Below are 19,327 nucleotides of genomic sequence, written 5' to 3' on the forward strand. Positions count from 1 at the left end.
AACAAAAAACACTGCCCCTAGCCTCAGAACACATGGAGTATTAGCCTAAAGGGAAAAAAAAACCCATATTTTTTACTTGGTCACCTTAAACCCAATTTTGTCTGTTTGCCTTTGCCCCTTTATCACAGTGGGACAGGAAGACAGTGGCAGACTTTCCAGGGTGGCAGGACTGATGGCCAAAGAAAGAAAACCTTAGGGAAACAATGGCAAGACAACTCTGCGACTTCGAAGCGGTGTTTTGGAACGCTGAGGATGTGTGTCATTAGGCAAATAGAGACCACACACACAGGAACCTCACTTCCCTCATGTCCTACGAAGGCACAAGGCTAAAAAACACAAACCCACCCAGAACTCCGGGAAGGGGATGGAGCCGCGGGGCCAGACACAGGGCTGTGTCCTCGCCGGCATAGCCTGACTCCACGGCCAGCCCGATGAGGTGAAGCCTCACTGGTCTTAAGCCACATTCTCCAGCTGAGCTTCGGCATCTGCGGCTTTCTGCTTTGCAACCCGAGCCTGGCCGCATTTGGGCAACAGGGAACAGAACTCCATCGGTGCACCTGCCAAGATGTCATGACCAGGGACCTACGGTGGAACATCTGAGCTGCCGGGAGGAAGGGGCCGAGTGCCCCGCTGCGAGCTCCTCATAGGGCCTGACCTTTACCCTGGATGGTCACTTCCGTCCACCTGCTGCAATGCCCTCCTTGCTGATGGGTGAGACACATGTGCCTCTTGGGGTCTGTTTCACCCCGGGGCCTTCCCGACAGTGCAGGGTGGTGACCTGGCAGGCCAGCTGGCTTAGTAATGCCATCTCAAGGGAAGAGGGACTCTGCAGGTGTCCCTGGGCACCCCGGAGTTGGGGCTGATGCCCTGGCACTGGTCCTCCTTGCAAGCACAAGGTACTGGGACGGTGCCTGTGGGACAGAGCTCTGGTGTGCACCCAGATCCAGGACTGTGGTGAGTCTGCCCTGACACGGGACCAGTGGGTGGGTGCTGGGGAGCAGTGCTACAGTATCTGTCTGTGTGACACCTCGAAGGCCCCCTCACTGCACCCCACTCAGCACCGATCACTCCACAGTGGCAGAGAGACTGTGCCTACCCGTGCCATCCAGCTCCTCTGGGAAGGAACAAAAGATGACTGACAGTGAAGGAAGTGGCGGGGGGAGGGCGAGCATAGAGGACGGTGGGGCCCACAGCCTCCCGCCCACAGCTGGCAGGACGAGGCACGGGCAGAATCACAACCTGACATGGAAGCACAACATGGGGGGCTGCACTTGCTGTGTCCCTGTCCTGTCCGTCCAACTGTCCATTGGCTGACGGTGGCATGGGCAAGGCGGGTATACAAGAGGCTGACTCTGCAGCGGGATGCTAGGCCCAGCCCACCCTGCCAGGAGCGGCAAGGACAGATGCAGTGTGAGATGGCCAGTGTCACCCACCCGTGCTCACTTATCTCACATGGCAGATCATGTGATGTCACCTCTCCTTCCTCTTGGGGACAGACTGGGGTGCTCACACATACAGGACAGCAGGCTTCTGCCCTAATGACACCCAGCTCCCCAGGCTGGTGTCCCCTGCGGCCGACACTTGTTCCACACCAGTCCCAAGGACTTACACTGGGCACCCTGGGCAGGACCACAGCTCGAGGGCCACCTTCCACACTCAGTTCCCTGGTGCCACACTCCCGCCTTCTTCAGGGGCTCCGCTCTCAATTCAGAGTCTGCTCTCAGCTCCTCCACCAAGAATAAAACGGAGTTCCCAAGACCTTCCCACTTACCCGATGACATTGGTGTGGTTGCAATGCAAATAAAGGCAAACGATGCTGCCATTGAATTCCTAGTTTCCAGAAAATACCCTGGAGTTAGCCCAAACCCTGGTGCTTTTCTGATTCTTGCTGGCTGTTTCCCAGAAACTCGTCCGCGAGGGAAGCTGGCACCAGTATGCTCTGACAAGGGCTCCTGGCTTAGCCCCTGGCTCTGCATCCCCCAGGATGGGGAGTAGCAAACAGGATGGCACTGGTCAGAAGAGCCCACAGCTAGGAACAGCGTGTGCATCTTCAAATAGCTTTAAAAAGCAAAATGAGGAAGCAGGGGTGGGTGGGGATTAGGGTGGCAGCACCTTGAGACATGCAAATCGTATGGGCTCCAGGAGTATAACCCTGGCAGCGTCTACTGGCGAGCCAAAACAAGAGCCAAGCCGGATGGCTGTAAGAGTCACTATGGCCTATGATGTCAGCATCTGGTCCCACGCAGAGAGAAGCCTGTGGAGCCCCACTCCAGCACACGCCTAGCCTACACCTCTGTTTCAGGACCGGCTCCACATGGCTTTCCGTCAAACATCACCTTCTAAGAAGCCCTTGGTGGCTACTCCATGCATGGACATGGACTCCAACTCACCCCATGTCTCATCAAGATGCTGGCTTGGGGACAGAAGTGTGCTCAAGATAATCCAACCCTCACCCATGGTGCCTGCTTGCTCCGTGCCCAGCACCCACCAGGTAAGAGAGAGAGAAAGAGAGAGAGAGAGTGTGTGTGTGTGTGTGTATACCAGGGCCTGCTGTGTTCTCCAAGGCTTAAGGGGTTATATATAACAACCAACCAGCACTGTGAGCGAAGGACAGGATGTGTCTCTAGTGCCAGAAGTCTCAGGGGGTAGGGGGTGGGGTGAGAGGAACAGAGCCGACCACCTCCCAGCTTCCGGGCATCAGACGACAGGTGCCTGGCACCAGCTCTCATCCTCCGCACCCTGGTCAGCCCAGGGTCTGTCACAGGGGCCTGGCATTCCAGGGACGTTCAGCCTTGATTAAAACATAGCCCAGTGCCTATTAATAGGATGGTTTTTGAATTGCTCATTAAAAATAACAGTCTGGCATTTGCAAACACCTAGGGACAGATATACTAAGAGCTGGCTTAAGACAGCAACAGCAACACACCTGCCATGAGCTTGGGTTGGGGACAAAGTGCACCTGCCTTCTCTCGACACACAATAACATCGACCTTACCTATGAAGTTTATAAGGAACTGGCTTATCTGAATCTCTCCATATAATGATGTGAAATTCAGTATTGTAAAATTCTACCCAACACATCTTAAGTATTGTTAGGACATTGTAATCAAAGGGAGACATTTGCTTTTGTTATATAATGTCTTCAATATCCATGGTGGATTTTGACATGGCACCTCTTCATTCAAAGTATGTTTCTTCCTTTTTTATCTGAAAGAGTTACAGAGAAGAAAGGAAAGGAGGAGAGAGAGGGAAGGAGAGGAAAAAAGAGAGAGAGGGAGAAACCACTGCTCCACTCCCACATGGCCCCGACAGCCAGGGTTGAGCCAGGCTGAAGTTAGGTGGCCCAAACATTTGGGCCATTCTACTGTTTTTCCCAGGTCACAAACAGGGAACTGGATCAGAAGTGGAGCAGCTGGGATTTTAAAAACAAAACAAAAAAACAGTGTACATCTGAGATGCCAGTATGCAGGTGGCAGCTCTACCTGCTATACCCCAATGTTGGTCTCCCCGAAACAGCTATGGCTGAAAGTGGAGCACTAGGGCCTGATGGCGGCTACAGCACCCCGGCAAGCTCAGACACATTCAGTTACTTTCAGCTGAATACAAACAGAAGTTCCTCGCATGTTTGCAGCCTCATATAGAAGGACCTTTATCCACAAGCTCTAGCAATTTTTAACATTAAGATGACTAAATGTGCTAAATATTTACCTACTTTGTATTGGACAAACCTGGAGCTCACCTTAGGACAGCACCACATCCCTGCCCCGCCAACACACAGCCTCACTTTCCAAGCACGGCTGCCAGGTTTCTGTCTCACTTCCGCCACAGGTGACTCATCTTTCCTGCTCTGCCTGGAGGCCAGCAGGAGAGCCCTGACCCATCCCAGCCACATACCCTTCATGTGCCACAGGACGGCGCCACCGTCAGCTTGTTCCCGACTCACAACCGTCCCGCCCTCTCTCACTGCAGAGGGAGACTGTGTCCATGTGTACTACTTAATGAGAAAGCGGGACCGACACTGGTGCTGTGGCAGAGCAGGTAAATCCACTCCCCGCAGTACCACCGGCATGTCATTTGGACTTAAGTTCCTGTCCTGGCTGCTCCACTTCCCATCCAACTCCCTGGTTACAGCCTGGGAAAGCGGGAAAGGATGTCCCAAGGATCTCAACTCCTGCTACCCACATGGGAGACCCGGAAGAAGCTCCAGGCTCCTGGCTTAGGCCTCGCCTGGCCCTGGCCATTGTAGCCATCTGGGGAGTGAACTGGTGGGTAGAGGTTCTCTCTTTCTTCCTCCAACTCTGCTTTTCAAACACAATGAAACAACAACATCAAAAAGAAGAAGAAAGGAGAATATCTGGGACCCAGAAATACCTGAGTGGCAAGCAGAGCACCACTGCTGAGCCCCACAGGCAGCAGGCGGCCAACGCCGTCCTTAAGGAGCCTGCTCTAACTTGGCAGAGTGCTCCGGCTGGTGCCCAGGGCACAGCAGCGCCCATCCCCTGGAACGGCCACAGAACAGTCCATCTTCCCCGGGTCTGCTGAGCCCTGGGAGCGTCCCGTTACCTCAGCATCCTGCTCCTGGAGGCGGTAGGTCCTCTGGAGGCTCTGCAGGGTCTGCGGGCTCAGGGTCTTCAGTTCCAGGAGACGTTCCAGAAGCAACACCAGCTGATCTGGGAGAAGCTGCAGGCAGAAAAGCCACAGGCTCATGAAAACGCTGCTTGGCCCGCCGAGGAGGAATCAAGCCGTAATGTTGGGCAGACCACAGAGCGAGGGCAAAATCCGGGTCTGAAGTATACAAAGATGGACCAGGCCCTAGACTCTGGTCCCAATTTGCAGTCTAGACCACGTGGTGGTGGGTCTGAGTCACGCGCTGCTTTTCCGTGACCTGGATGAAGGTGATGAAGGTGATGCTCCCCCTTAGAACATGAGCACACTTTATGAGAGCCTAGGCTCCGTCGCGGCCAGATGCCCAAACCTGTCACTTAGCCAAGACACAGCTGCCACGAGCCATCCCATGCTAGCCAAGCACATGGGGGCGTGGCCAAAGAATCTGTTTTTGTGCTTCCTTTAACAACGTAAAACCCTGTAACTGTTCTCTGCTGCAAACCGAGAACTGAGGATCCAGTAATGAAACACGAACCATGTTTCATAACCCCTTCATTACACAAAATACGTAAGTTTATCACGTATCCAAAATTGCACCTGTTACCTATACGGCTGTACGCACACACACCTGTTCACCAACAGTCCGAGTGTTCACACACAGCCGGGTCAGAAAACGTCACCAAAGGAGACCAGTCGATGTGGCACAAAAACAGAGCAAACTCATCTGTGGGTAGACAGTGGTCAGGTGTGCCCGGCTCCGCCCGCCCTCTCACTGCCACGCCGCGGTCCCCTCGTGGCTGTACTGCCTGGCACCACCACAGGGAGAGCCAACGCTGCTAAGGGTATTTATTCCATAACCAAAGGATCACTTGATTGTAAAGGATTAACCACCATTCCCCACACTGCCCTGGCAACTCACCCCTTATTCATTCATTCATTCATTCATTCTCTCTCTTCTAAAAATTGTGCATAATTCAAGCAGGAGAAAAAAAAACTTGGGCCCTCCAGCTGGCAGGCCAAATGCATGATGTTCACCGTGTAATTCACAAAGGACACATTTCTTACACTGTCTGGACCCACCCTGCTGCCAACAGAAATACACACTGTTGGGCCCTTGCCCACCCACGGCACCATGTCTGAAGCCACGCACGGTGTTCTCTGGCGGCTGACTGGGCTGACCAAAGGAACTATGCTAGCGTTAGCACTGACCTGTGAGGTTCAAGGCGAAGACCCCAAGAAGGAACTAACAATCACTTCTCTCCAGATGTGCCAGCCTGTAAGATGTCTTAGCCATCCCATTTCTACATAATTAGGAGCCACAGAGGCAACCAGGTCTACCATTCTACAGCCATTAGGGCAGCTCTTCTGAGAACTGAAGAAACCTGCTTTGTCCAAAGTGCCAAGTGCTGGAGAGCAGGCTGCAGACAGCCTCCAGACTCCCCACACCCTGCAGGCTGGGTGGGACATCCGGCCCCAGGACAGACTCTGGCCTTGGCCTTCTCTGTGGGCCCTCTCCTCTGTCTCCCACCCCCCGCCCAGGGCCTGGAGCTCGCCCCTAAGAGCTCCCCCTGCAGTTGGGAGTACTCCTCAACACCGAGGCAGGGGCTCTCCATGTCATCCCTCCTTTCACCTCCCCACCCCACCCCTGCCCTAGCAGGAAAGAGGAAACAGGCTTCTGTTCAGGTCCCCCGGAAGCCATTCTGGACAGCAACAAGGCCTGATCCAGGGCAGGATGCTTGCGGGCTTGGCTTGAGATGGGGGTCGCTTCGCTAACTAACTATGGCAGGAACCAGCCTTACCAATTTGTAGAATTACAGGGAAGGAATGAGCAAGGGCCAGGGGAAGCATCTGCCTCCCTGTTGTGTTGCTGGTGCTCACAAAGACGGCTATTGTTAGAGCGCCTGCCTGGGACTTGGTGTGAACCCAAGACCCTCAGTGACAAGGGACACCGCCAGCCCTGCCCTGCCTGCAGAGACGCTAGCTCTGTCCGCTGCCCACCCCAACTGGGCCTGGTCGATCAACAGCAAGTCCAGCTGCACCCTGAAGGATGCCGATGCATTCACACACATCTGTCGGTGCCCGTCCGACTCCTGGCCGTTGCCCACTGGGCCAGCCGTGTCTGGGCAGAGGACACAGCGTCCGCATAGACACAAAATCCACAAGGGCACGGGGGCAGCTTTTGCTCTCGTTCAAGTTCATGTGACTGACATGCAGGCAAGGCTAAGCCCCCTGACTTTACATGCAAGGGAGGACTCCCACAGGTAGCTGGGCCCCGGGGGGGGGGGGGTTCTACAATCAGTTCTGATTGACTAACTGGAGACCCCGGCCTCGCAGTTAGTACCGGGCTCCTCCTCCACTAGGCTGTGACCACAGACTGCTGCAAGAACACCTTCGCTCAGAGGCAAGCCCTGGACCGGCGAAGCAGTGTGGCCAAATTCCTCCACCATGCCTATCAGCCGCCTCTGCTCCTCAGAACGCACTTGTACTAAGGGGAGTGGTGCGGTGGTCTCCGAACAGTTAAAAAAAAAAAAAAAGGAAGGATCAGTGCACAAGCGCCATACCGAGGGGCAGACACATAAACCATCTCATTCGCCAGTAAGTAGGCGTGACATCACTTTCCAAAAAAAAAAAAAAAAGCAGCAAGATTACAAACCTTGAGAACAGGAATACCAAAACCAGAGACACAGGAGGCAGTTACACTTTTAATCCGAGTGCATTCCTCAGTGCCCCCACCCCGGAGCAGGATAAACATTTGCTCCCCGTCAAAGCTGGCCCACAACACAGACAGAAAAAAAAATGTGTAATAAATCAAGATGTTTTTGCAAAGCAACTGAAAGATATCAGACCCTAGCAAATGTGCTTTGGAGACCCGCCCTGGCAGCTGGCATGGTGGGGGGAGCAGGAGGCCGTAATGGGAAATGTGTTGCTCGTTCCACTCCCACCCACGTAGAAATCAAATGAAATTTCACGTGACTCCTGGCCAACTGTGCCCTCGAGAAGGCAGTGGGACCACGGGAGACAGACACTGAGCTATCAGGAAAAACAAAGGACATGCCACTGGGCGGGAGCTACATGGAAAGGAGCTTCTTTAAATACTATTCACACACACACACACACACACACACACACACACACACGTCGCTGAGCGCCCAACAGCACTTGCATCAATGAGGACAGGAATAGCAAACCCTTTTTCCTTTCTTTGCATAAACAAGGAATTCAGGGTGGGTTATTATTTTTTCCATATGGAGACCAGCTTGGTTTCCCCTCGGGAAACTTCAGGCCAAAGGCTGTGGCGGTGCCAGCGGCCTGTGGGCACTTGAAAGAGACAGACTTGTAACAGGGCCGAGGCAGCTCTCTCCAAACCAGCCCCAGGAAGGGAAAGGCGCAGGCAGGCAGGGTGATCTGGGAGAGCTGCTGGCCAGCCTACTGGCCGGGAACACAGGACATCCCATGGCGGACAGTGGCTGAGAGAGGAGCGGGGGGACGAGTGTCTCTTGCATTCTGCCCCGACCCCCACACACGTCAGCTCAGAGTTGAGGCCAACTGTACAACTCTGAGCGGCTTCAGGAACTTCCTATGGCAGACTGCTGAGGTGGAGGAGGAGGAGGAAAAAGAAAAAGAAAAAATCCAGTTCTCCAGAACCCCTCTCCTCCTAACCTAACAAATGGTACAGACAAAACAAGCTCTGACCTTTGTGGCTGTCACAGGGCCACTTCCGTCCCCATGTGACCAAAGCCCTCGGTTGCTCATTCCATCAGCCGGCAGCAGGACACAGAACAGGCCACCTGCTCATCCCCAGGGTCAGAAGCCCCTGCCCCTGCAAGCCAAGAGGGCCACCTCCCGAGCTGGTGGCCTGGCCTCCCTCGGGGGTGGGGGTCTCCCCTGCAGACGGGGCGCCCGTCTGGGACTGCTACAGCCGGCGATGGGTGATGCCATGTGCTCTAATATTACCCCATTATCGCTCTGGGATCTGGGCCTGGAGGAAGCGTGCTTCCGCCCTGATGCCATTTCCTTTGATCCTGGCTGGAGTCTAAAAGTGGCTCAATGGGAGCAATACACATGATGTCACTTCGATTCACAGCAGCCACCACCCGCCCATCCGCCCGTCCACCCGGACTGTCGTAGGCCCTGCCTCGCCCTCCTTTGGCCTGTCTGAAACTCACAGAAACATCAATTCTTCCCAAAAATGGTTAAAAAATGCTGGGGGAGCATTCTTCCTTCCAGAAAAGCATTCTCTGCTATATTTGTCTATGTTACTACGGCAGGGAACCGTTTACATGGAGCAGCAACAGAAGGTGGAGGGGGGTGCGTGTGTGCAGAGAGAGGCCTCTGGTTCTCGTGTATTGCAGGGGTGGGGGCGAGACTTGTGGGCTGAGATCTCACACCCATGGGGTCCCACCCCAGAAGGGAGGGTGCTGACCATTTGACGGCCACCAGCCGAAGGCACAAGGCAGCCTGGTCAGCTTCCATCTCTCAGCTGAAGAGACCCCTCCCCACAGCCACCATGGCCCCCAGCCCGCCCTCTCTGTGCACAGGTATAGGCAGAACACTTTACTCACACACACACACTGGCCGAGGGGGATGGCGAGGCCTTGATCACGGGCAGGACACAGTTCAGAGCTCAGACACAGATCCTCACGTGGACTTTGATCATCAGAGTCAAATTAAGACATCATTCAGGACAGGTCTTGGGAACTGTAAAAGTTCCCATTCTTCCATCACCTCTTCCCCCCCTCAAAAATAATAAATAAATGAACAAATAAAAGCAGCACATTAAACTGTTCTAAGACCCAGGCTGTTCCAGTACCGTCACCTTTACAGCCACTTCAGATGGTGGTGTGGTCTCCCACCTCTGTCCGGTCCCGAACGGCAGGCATTGCTTAAAAAGTGACCAAGTCGGACAGTTTACAGACTGCCAGGCAAGTGTCTGCCACGGAGATCCCGGGAGAGCAAGGAGGGTTCTTGCTCGGAGGAAAAATGAGGGGCGTGCACCACGCGGGGAGACCTCCCGGCCCGGGAGGAGGGCCGCTCTGTAACTTAAGGCCTTAACTGACGATGCTTGAGGACCAAGTCTGCGTATCGCTCCTGTTACTCCGGGGGCCACAAAACTGGCAAAATGAAAACCACCCAAAAAAAAAAGGGGGGGGAGGGATGGGGATGAAAATATTTGCTTCCTTCAAAACATAGACATCAATCAATTGCTCAAGATTCAGTCATCTTTTGGTGATCATTTTTAGGGAGTGAGTCCAAAGGCTGAAATTGGGGGACAAACATTTCAGAAAAGCAGCAGGAAATACGTAATTCATCCTTCTAACGACAAAAACATTGATAAAAATTTTTGGAAAATAATTCTAAGCAGCGGAAACCTTAAGAACATGTGACATGACACACTGAAAATATCACCAAAAGGACTCAGAAGTACATCAACCACCGTAAACAAGCAGTACGTGAAGCAACCCACTGGCGGACACTGCTCTGTGTTTCCAGCTTCTCGTACGTGTTGAATTTTCATGTTTATTTTCCCCAACTCTGGTTTCAGGTACTAGCCCGAGTTACAGGCAATCTGACAGAAAGTACATCATTTAGAATTCAGAAAATGAAAATTCTCTCGACAAGCAGGTGTCTTGCAATCATGTGTATGTTAATACGTTATGCTGTTGTGCATTTCAGAAAAGCGCCCCGAATGCTCACAGTGAACATTTCCAAGTCTTTTTTTGTTTTGTTTTTTCCTTCCCCACTCTTGCGTCCTTGCATCTGTGTTGTGAGCCTGGAACCCGGCAGACAGTAAAGGGGCTGGAGTTAGCAGTCTTGAATTCTATGTTACTTGAGAAAAAAATCACCATTCATTAAAAAAAAAAAAAAACGCAAAAGGTAATCCACACTAGTGCCGTCCCACGGGGGGGCATGGTGTCCAGCCAGCCCACGGGTTTTAAAAGACCCCCGGACCACCAGAAAAGCCCAAGGGGGCTTCTCGCTCTTCTTCCGCTTGCGGCGTTCAGCTTCCTTGGAATGAACGCTCTTGGAGCTCAGTGCTCCAAGGTGTAAACACGAAGGGTTCGCCTTGAGGAAGCACGCCAAGCTTCAGGACTTTGGACTTCGTAACTTACAGCATGTTTTGTGCGTCTAAAAGGCCAGTGAGGCTTCCACTTCCCATGCCAGCCTAGGAGTAGAGCTGCCAGCTGGGGTTCCACAGGGCCAAGGCATGGCACAAGGCGGTCACACCACGGACTACTATGCAGCTCTTAAAAAGACGGGATTGTTGCTACAATTTGGCGATGTTAGGATTGGCTGTGGGTGGGTGGTGAGAGGAGAACAGGCTACGAGGAGTTTGCAAGTACCTACCTAAAGACTTCTACCAGGACTAAGTGCTGTGTGCTAAGGAGCTTGCACCAGTCACCTGGCCTCATCTGTTCCCGCATCTGCCTCTTAACTCCAGCTATTTTTCTTCAATCATGCCAGTATATGCCTGGATTATTTACTTAATGGAGAAATCTACTTTATGAAGAACTTCATCGCAGCATCCTAAGAGCGCTGAGGGGCAAAAAACGATTCAGGGACACGCTGCGCTGGCACACTGAAAACCAGATGCTCTAGACACAGCAAGTCAGGCGAGCTAGCAGGCCGGGCGCACTGGGAAGCCTTGCGCTGCCTCGCCAGTGCCCAACATGTGACAATGCTGTAAAAAAAAAAAAATCACACGCATCGATGCTAATGCCACACAGAGCTCAGGTGGGGCTCTTCCGCACAGCACATTAGCTGGATTCGGGCCGGGTGTCATGTTCATTAAGCCGCCGCTGCCTATGACACTGGCGTCCCATAGGAACCCAGCTGCTCCACTTCTGATGCAACTAAGAAAGGAGAGGGGCTCCAGTGACAGGACCCATCCCCTGCCTCCCACGTGGGTGACCTGAAGGGAGTTCCTGGCTTCCCCCGCTGGCCAGGCCAGGCCAGGGGCCAGCCCCTGTGGCCATCTCGGGAGAAGGGGTGAACCAGCAGATGGAAGAGCAATTAATTACACAAATCTTGAAAAAAAAAATTACATCTGATTAAGCGACTCTCAAACATTTCTCCAATTTTCCTAAATCGGAATATCATTTCATTCCAAGTCAAAACGTCTACCTCTCCATCTCTAGTTTGCTGCGTAACTCCAATATATCAAAACCAGGATGTCTGCGCTGGATTATCACAAAGCGAATATTCGTAGTAATTAACTGTATCAACACTGCAGACCGCTCTTTGGAACATCCGACTTTACACGGCCCTATGCTCCCAGTGAACAACAAAAACAAAAACAAACAAAATACACACACCTATCATACTTGTACACCAAAACAAGCAGCCTAGCAGAAGATTCAATGTGAAAACATGGCTTTTTCTCTAAATTACAAGCGATTAGCCCAAAGGGAAAACATTAATCATTCAGCAGAAAAAAAAAAAAAAACTATCTTTAGAATCTTTTGTTCTAAAAAATAAGAGTCTCTCTGTTTAGAGCAGAAAAAATAGAGGTCAAACAAAACGGTATTTTAAAGTCTATGAATAGGATACAAATGTGTGTGTGTATCTATAAATACACACACACACACACACACATATTTAAGGCAGATCTTTAGACACTGAGCCCAGCTCACACTCAATGCGTGTGCCTCGGCCAGTGCAGTGAGAAGCGGAGACATGGCACCGTGGCTTGCAGGCAGAGTGGCCCTTGGGCAGTGAGCCACACGGATGACTTTGAAGCTTCCCCTGGGGAACAGTAGGACCACAAGCCACTCGCCACACTGAACTAGAACACACACACAAAACAGGTAAACTCCAAAGTAAAAATTCAAATGTGCCAACTCACCCACATTGTGGACAGTGATGGGTCTGGCTTGAATCCCCCTACTCCTAAGGGACCGTGGTGGCGATGAGACTGTCACCAGGGTGGTTCTGCCATGTTTGTCAAAAAAAAAAAAGCCAGTTGGTCGGCTGGCACGCAGGAGGAGTTTGCCACAACTTACTCTGTGGGAGCTGCAAAAACCTCAGTAGCATCTCGCAGCGGCGTCCTAGGCTTCCTACATCTGTGCTAAGAAAGGCATCCGTGCTAAGAAAAACTTTCTTAAAAGTTGAAAAACTGGAAAAGATGAAGTTTTCAAATCATAAAAGATGAACTGCTTAGAGAGCAAGGCCAAAGAAACGTCTCAGAGCTAAAGTGCTACCAAGAGTTCCAAGGTGAGGCGAGAACAAGAGAAATGAAGAGAGAGAGAGAGAGAGAGAGAAAGGTGAATCTACATCAACCACTCTGATCCCAAGAGCAGACAAGAGGGAAGCACACAAGTTCTCTCTCTCTCTCTCTCAACGTGGACTGAGGCGGCCACCCTAGACTACAAGCCGACTTGGCCCAGGCTCCGGGGTGTTCAGATGCCAACGTTCCAAGACTCCCAGTGCCTGTCCCTCCCCCCCGACAACCCCGTCTTAAGAACGCAGTCCAAACGACTTCCACGTCCTCTGGACTCAGGCTCTGTCTCCTCACAGCCTTCCTGTGGTTTCTATCACACGAAAAGGAGACCCAGGTCCTTCAGAGCCACTTCTCTGCAACCTCCAGGGGTTATTTCTGACAAACACATCCTCAGACGTACCCTTACGGCGAGGCCAAACTCAAGGGAAGGGGCCCGTGGTGGGGGCGCAAGGAGGTGGGAGAGGGTGGCCGGTCCAACAGCCAGCTAGTGCTGCAGGAACGGGGGGACAGGGGTGGGCTGTGAGAGCCACTCCGCATGTGATTTTTGATCCCGGGGAGATCCGGCGTTGGCGCATGTGACTTCTGTCCACTTTGGGGCTGTGCTACGGATACTTAACACCCTGGGATTAACTCCGAGAAGTCTGATGAGGAGGAGAACAAAGGATTAACTTCAGAAGGGTCACTCTGACCTGTGCGGGAAAGTCACATAACCAGAGAAATGGGGGGAAATTGACTCAATTTCAGAACGGATGGTGGAGAACAATATCAAAAGTTGAAGTCTTTTTTTTTTTTTTTTCTTCCTTCTCCCTCCATACACCACATCATCTGAAGGGTCGGGCTTTGGTAGCAAAGAGAAATGGCCGCTTCGTGGACGTGCGGGCAAGGTGAAGGCAGCAAGCCAGAGGGAAGCCAAAGCATACACACAGAGGACATGGTTACGGAGGGGAAGGATGGCAGGCTTGTTCTAGGCCAGGCTTCCCTGCTCCATACACTCACTCCACTTCCCCTGATGGCGGATAAACAAGTTCTAACTAAACAGACGGACTCACGCAGCGCCACAGCAATGTTCACTTGAAGGCCGGAGGACTACCCAGAGCTCCCAGCCAGGGGCAGCCTGAGGCGGGTGGACGGCTCGGCAGGGAATCCCAAGTCACCCCTTCCAGGCTGCACAGCTGGGTCCTCGGAAGATCCGGCTACACTGCTGGCAGGCCCGGGACCTGGTTCCAGAAGCCCCTTCCGTCGGCCCACAGGCTCCTATGGGAATTTCACCCCCTCTCTGCTTGATCTTCCTTTACATAGGTATCTTGTGGTTGTGTTAAAAAAAAAGAAAAAGAAAAAGAAAAAAAGAACAAAAAGAAAAACAGTGTAATCTTCCTTTCACGGGACTAGTACCTTTTAATACTATGGAACACCTTTCAGAAACCACTGGCAATGTTAAGGCATAGAGACGTGTTCCATCTAAGCCGTAATAGGAAAAAAAAAACCCGCATATTTCCCCCTCTGTATGCCAACTTGTCTAGATTGAGTTTACCCCGGTTAAGGGGCAGGAAAGACAGCAATTGTCTTATACAGTCTGAACCAAAAAAAGAGGGCAAACTTAGAAATATGCTTTTCTGGCCGCGTCTAAGCTTATGTTTCAGTTTTACAGTTGCCACTTTAAACACATTCGCGTGACAGCACACCCGGGTCCTATCCATGCAGTATATTCCCAAGTTTCATTTTAAGAAAATAACTTGGAAAAAACGGTTTGTGTGTGTGTGTGGGGGGGGGGGGGGACAGCACAAATCAATGATCAGGGATCCCTGAAAAGTGCAGCGTTGATTTCAAAGCTGCGAACTTTCTACTTTCCACAATTTGAGAGACAGGACTATAAACTGGACAGTCTGCTGTTTGCGGGTCCACCCTCTTCAAACCAAGCCTACACCCCCCCGCTACCCATCCCCCCCGACACACACACACACCCCACCGACCAGGCGCAGCCGCTCTCCGTGTGCGCGCACTGGACAGAGCCGAGGGACAACAGCGGTCATCCAAAAGCGAAAGCCAACCTGTTGATCGCTTTCCAGAAAAAACTCTGAATCTGGCCTGCGTTGTCACCAGCTTGCGCCCGCTGGATTTGCCCTTTAAGGAAGGAGGGAGGTTTCCAGGGCGCGCCAGGACACCAGGTGCTCGCCTGATTTTCCCGACTTGATAACACGCGAGCAATGTGCCCTTGAACGTACCGGAGTTCCACACGCATGCACCCCGCTCCTGAGTGAGAAGACACAAAGCGCCCACGCGGCCCCCCAGGTCTGTCCCTTCCCGCGAATACCACCCGCAGCTGCCCTGGCCGTGCAGACCCGGCAGGAGAGGCGGGTGCGCTTTAGAAGGCAGACTAGGTCACCTTCGTGTCCAGGCTCCAGCTCTTGCGGCGGCCAACTGGGATGAAGGAGGTGGCGGAGGCGGCTCGAGGAGAATCCCAGAGAAAGCGAGGTCCCCGCTCGGGAGGTCTTCACGCAGCTCTCCAGCCCGTGGTGCGCAGGGGCGCAGGGCCAGGAACGGCCACGCTGGCTGCCACCGGCTGCCACCGGCCGCCGCCGCCACCGCGAGGCCGAGTCGCTCTATACCTGGCCAGCCCCGCTGCCCGCTAATATCCTCACGGCCGCACCACGCGCCGCCCCCTCGGCCCCGGCCAATCCCCGCAAAGGCCGCCGGGCTGCCGCGCCTCGCCCCGCCTGCGGCCAGGCGGAGCCGCGTTCCAAGGGCTGGGGCGCACGCAGCGCTGGCGGCCGCAGCAGCAGCAGCAGCAGCAGCAGCAGCAGCGGCCGCAGCAAGCGCCCAGGGCGGCCACACCCCTGGCAGGGGGCCCCCCCAGCCCCGGACAGTCAGTGCCCACCCCGCAATTACTTTAATTAGCAGTTCTCTCGTCTCGGTGAAGCTTCCATTGCTGCACAGACGCATCCCTGCGCAGCCTGCCATTCAAATGGCTTCCAGAACAAAGGCAGTCACAGCTGTAGCAATTTCTCCTCTAATTCACAGAATACCACGACTTTCTCTCTGCGCATGGTGTTTAGGAAGGGGGGGGGGGGTGAAGCCTCTAGCGTTCACAGGAATATCTGCATTTCTGTAGGAAAACTGTACGCTTGTTACAACCAAAAAAGAATAAAAGGGGGGGGGGGGACCTACCGTGGGAGGAGGGGGGAGGGGGAACCAAAGAACAGCACAAACTTTTCAGTTGGAGCCCTAACGCACCTGGTTCTCTAGGGGGTGAAAATCAGCCAGGTGCAGGGAGTGGTTGGGAGACCCCATTTCTTCTCGGACCAGGAGTGCAGGACCAGTCAGTCCTGCGGGCAAACTACTGGTTTGCTTCTAAGGAGTGCCCACGGAGGTTGCAATGCCTACCTGTTAGTGCAGACTGGAAAACAACCGAATGCCAACGCTGTGCCCTCCCACTCCCCACCCCCACTGCTGGTGCAAGCCGTGCCTTTCAAGGACAGTGCAGGGGGCATTCCCCACAGTGCACCTGAGGCGTCTTTGCAGTCAGTCCCAGAGTCACCAGAAAACTTAAAAATACTCCAAGCACCGACGGCTGAGTCACTGCTTCAAGAATGAACAGGGAAGAGCTTAAGTTAGAGCGAGGCATTTCCTGGAAGGTGCACCTCCCAGTAATCAGAGCTTCGTAGCCCGTAGCCCCCGGGGAGGGGGATCCTAGGAGTTCCCATCAGAAGTAATGGCGAGGAGGGAGGGGGGGCTTGTTTCTGGGTCAACTTTTTCAGCACTGTTTATACAGTCCTGGTGGGTATTCCAAACTGGTGTGTTCCAGCCTCAAGCGCCCCGGTGGAATTCCGACATGGAATATGAACTTAAGAAAAACCAAACGAGCCCTCTCTCGTGCTAGGTCTGTCTGCGCTGGCGGGATCTTTAATCTGCATCCATTCTGAAGAATTATCAAACAAACTAACTTAGGTAACTTTATGTGGAAAGGTTAAGCAAGAAAAAAAAATCAAGGCAACAAATTTCTAAGCAGGAAGAGAAAAAACAAACAAACAAACAAAATCATAAAAACTGACCAGACAGTAGGTTACACGATCTTGTTACCTTTTTCTTCCTATAGGTTCTTAACTTTTGGAAATAACACATGTCAGTTAGGCATTCTTTTCAGTTCCACTTTGGGCATTTGTGGACGATACACTCCAAAATGTCTTTTTTTTTTTTAAGTGAGGGAGATTTTTAGTCATCTTTGCTGACAAAACATCATTTTGTTGTAAGAGGCTGGGTTTGCCTCTCAAATGCAAAGATAGGGACAGAGAGAAGAATGCACTTTAAAAGTTTAATTGTGGTAAGAGTTTTGAACCTCCATCTTTTTATAAAGAAACTCGACTACCTTGGAGTTGCAATAGGCTGAAGGCAAGAAAAACAATGAAAAAAAATGCTGGCACCTTGGACTGCTAATATCCTAAATGAAGCTTTTCAAAACTTTGAATGCTTGAAGAAACAATGTTGCTAACAGCTTCAAGTCAGAAAACCAAGTGCTTGGGGGGGATGAAAACCCTGGGTTAGGGACCCACACACACTTGTGGTGTGTGAAATAAACATGGCCAGCAGTTAGGAACGGGGGATGAGAAAGTACCTTCAGAGACCAAAACAACATCCCCTCCCCCAGGTCCCCAAGGAGTCAAGTTGAAATGGGAAGACTGCCACAGCCTCCCTTTAGGATGTCCACGAACTTTATGCAGGTTTTCAAATGCATATGGACCGAAGGTCATTCAAGACACAGTTCTTTCCTTTTTAAAAGTACTTTTCAGCTTGAAAATAATCATTTTTAGAAAATAAACAACAAATGCTCTGCAATGGGAAGACTTTTTTTTTTCTTTCCCCCAGAACACTTTCAAAATGTTCTTGCAAAACTTCTAGCTGCCAAGCACTCCCGCAGCCGGCCTCAGCACCCGTGTAATTGCAGCCTTTGCTGAAAGCCGCCACTGTGCACGCAGGGGGGTTTGGTCAAGCCCCCAAGTCCACCTTTGTGGGAAGGGGCACTGCAGGGCGAGGCTCAGGGTCAGCCGTCTCCAAGCATACCCTGGTTGGGGATACCAACTGCACAGGCTCCTAGGAAGTCTGCTCCAGCTACATTTAGCAATGACTCGCTTTCCCTTTGTGCAAACAGTGGTCCTAGTCCATGATATTATCTTTTTTTTTTTCCTTCAAAGTCCCTGCATGGGGGGGGGGGGAGGTTTCTCGCTCAGTATGTGTCACCTCGCGGTCTCCGAGCGGAGCCAGCGTTTGGGGAATCCCACGTGCGCCCCCGGAGCCCGGCTCCAACGTCCACAGCGCACCTTGCAACCACCCAAACCCTGTGAGTCCCGCCGACCAAGCCGAAAAGCCGAGCCCCTGCACTGGCTGTGGGCGGCATTTCGCTCGGTGGCTGCCGGCCCAGGCTCCCTTCACTGCGATGTGGAGGTGCCTCAGTTGGTTTACCTGCCCTCCTCCTCCCAGCAGGCGCTAGGGGCACCAGGGGCACCTCGGGCTACCAAGTCCACCCTGGGCGCCCCCATCTGCACTCCTGGCCTCTCCCTTGCAATACCCCTCCCCTACTCCTTAAACACCCCTACTGCACCCAATATGAGGGGGTACAAGAGATGCAACTTACGACCCCACTCAAAGGCACACAGATGCCAGATGCCCCTTCCTTGTCCCCACCTGCCGAGCCCCTCCAAGGGCCTCACCTGTAAGTCAGGTGTTTAGCACTTAAGCCCACGACCTGCATCCGTGTGTTGTCAAGGGGCCCTCCACTCAGGACCACCCAGTCCTGGAAGTCATTTTTCCAAGCACCAGCTGCCAATCTCTTGCTCCCTGGCTGGTGGCCCCCCTCCATGTCCAGTGAAGCCATTCTAGGGGCTGGAAGCAAATTAACTTTTCCCTGAGTTCCCCAACCTGCCCACCCACATCTGGGACCTGGTCACAGCCAGGTATGAATGAATAGAAACCGTCTTTCAAGCAGGATCCAAGTTCCAATCATGGGTGTGTTAGCACCAAGTCTTAGCAATTTGATGACGAAAATCTGTTAAAATAGGATCAACTTTAAAATAATATGCCTTTTCTTTTTCTTTTGGTGGTGGTGGGGGGGGGGGAGGACCTTACCCTGTTCATCTCACAGAGAAAGCCTTTACAGGTAAATGTCATCTCTATTTCGGGGATGTTGACAGCTTTATCAACTGCAGGCAGCCCTGCTCGCTGCAAAGACAGAGGGTGCTGTTCGCCCAGTCCTTGCAGCCAGTGGGAGCCACTGTCCCAGCTGAGCATGTCCCACCCCCTGGGCCGCACACAGGCGACACGGTCACCCCTCGTCTAGAAACAGAGAACTGGGGTGTGGGTGGAGAGGGGATGTCGCAAACCTGGATGCTGTCTTCAAATTCCTGAGGGATGGGTGCACTGCTGTGTTAAACGAGAGCATCTTTTACGTCACAGGCTTCCCTAGGAAACCAGGTGCCAGTGAACAAACAGCAGCACAGAAGTCCGCAAGGCAAG

At 52.7% G+C, this 19,327-nt stretch overlaps 1 protein-coding gene across 1 annotated transcript in view; it reads right to left on the reverse strand.

The window, feature by feature from the left end:
- Positions 1 to 19,327, reverse strand: part of LOC121162057 (aminopeptidase O (putative)) — a 261,196-nt gene that overhangs the window by 10,790 nt on the left and 231,079 nt on the right. The window contains exon 13 of the mRNA XM_040988871.1: positions 4,564 to 4,680. Within this exon, the coding sequence (XP_040844805.1) occupies positions 4,564 to 4,680 (117 nt within the window). The remainder of the gene's footprint in view (positions 1 to 4,563; positions 4,681 to 19,327) is intronic.

This window comes from Ochotona curzoniae, unplaced genomic scaffold, assembly GCF_017591425.1.
Source record: "Ochotona curzoniae isolate NIBS_2020 unplaced genomic scaffold, NIBS_Ocur_1.0 contig_50, whole genome shotgun sequence".
NCBI classification, from domain to species: domain Eukaryota; kingdom Metazoa; phylum Chordata; class Mammalia; order Lagomorpha; family Ochotonidae; genus Ochotona; species Ochotona curzoniae.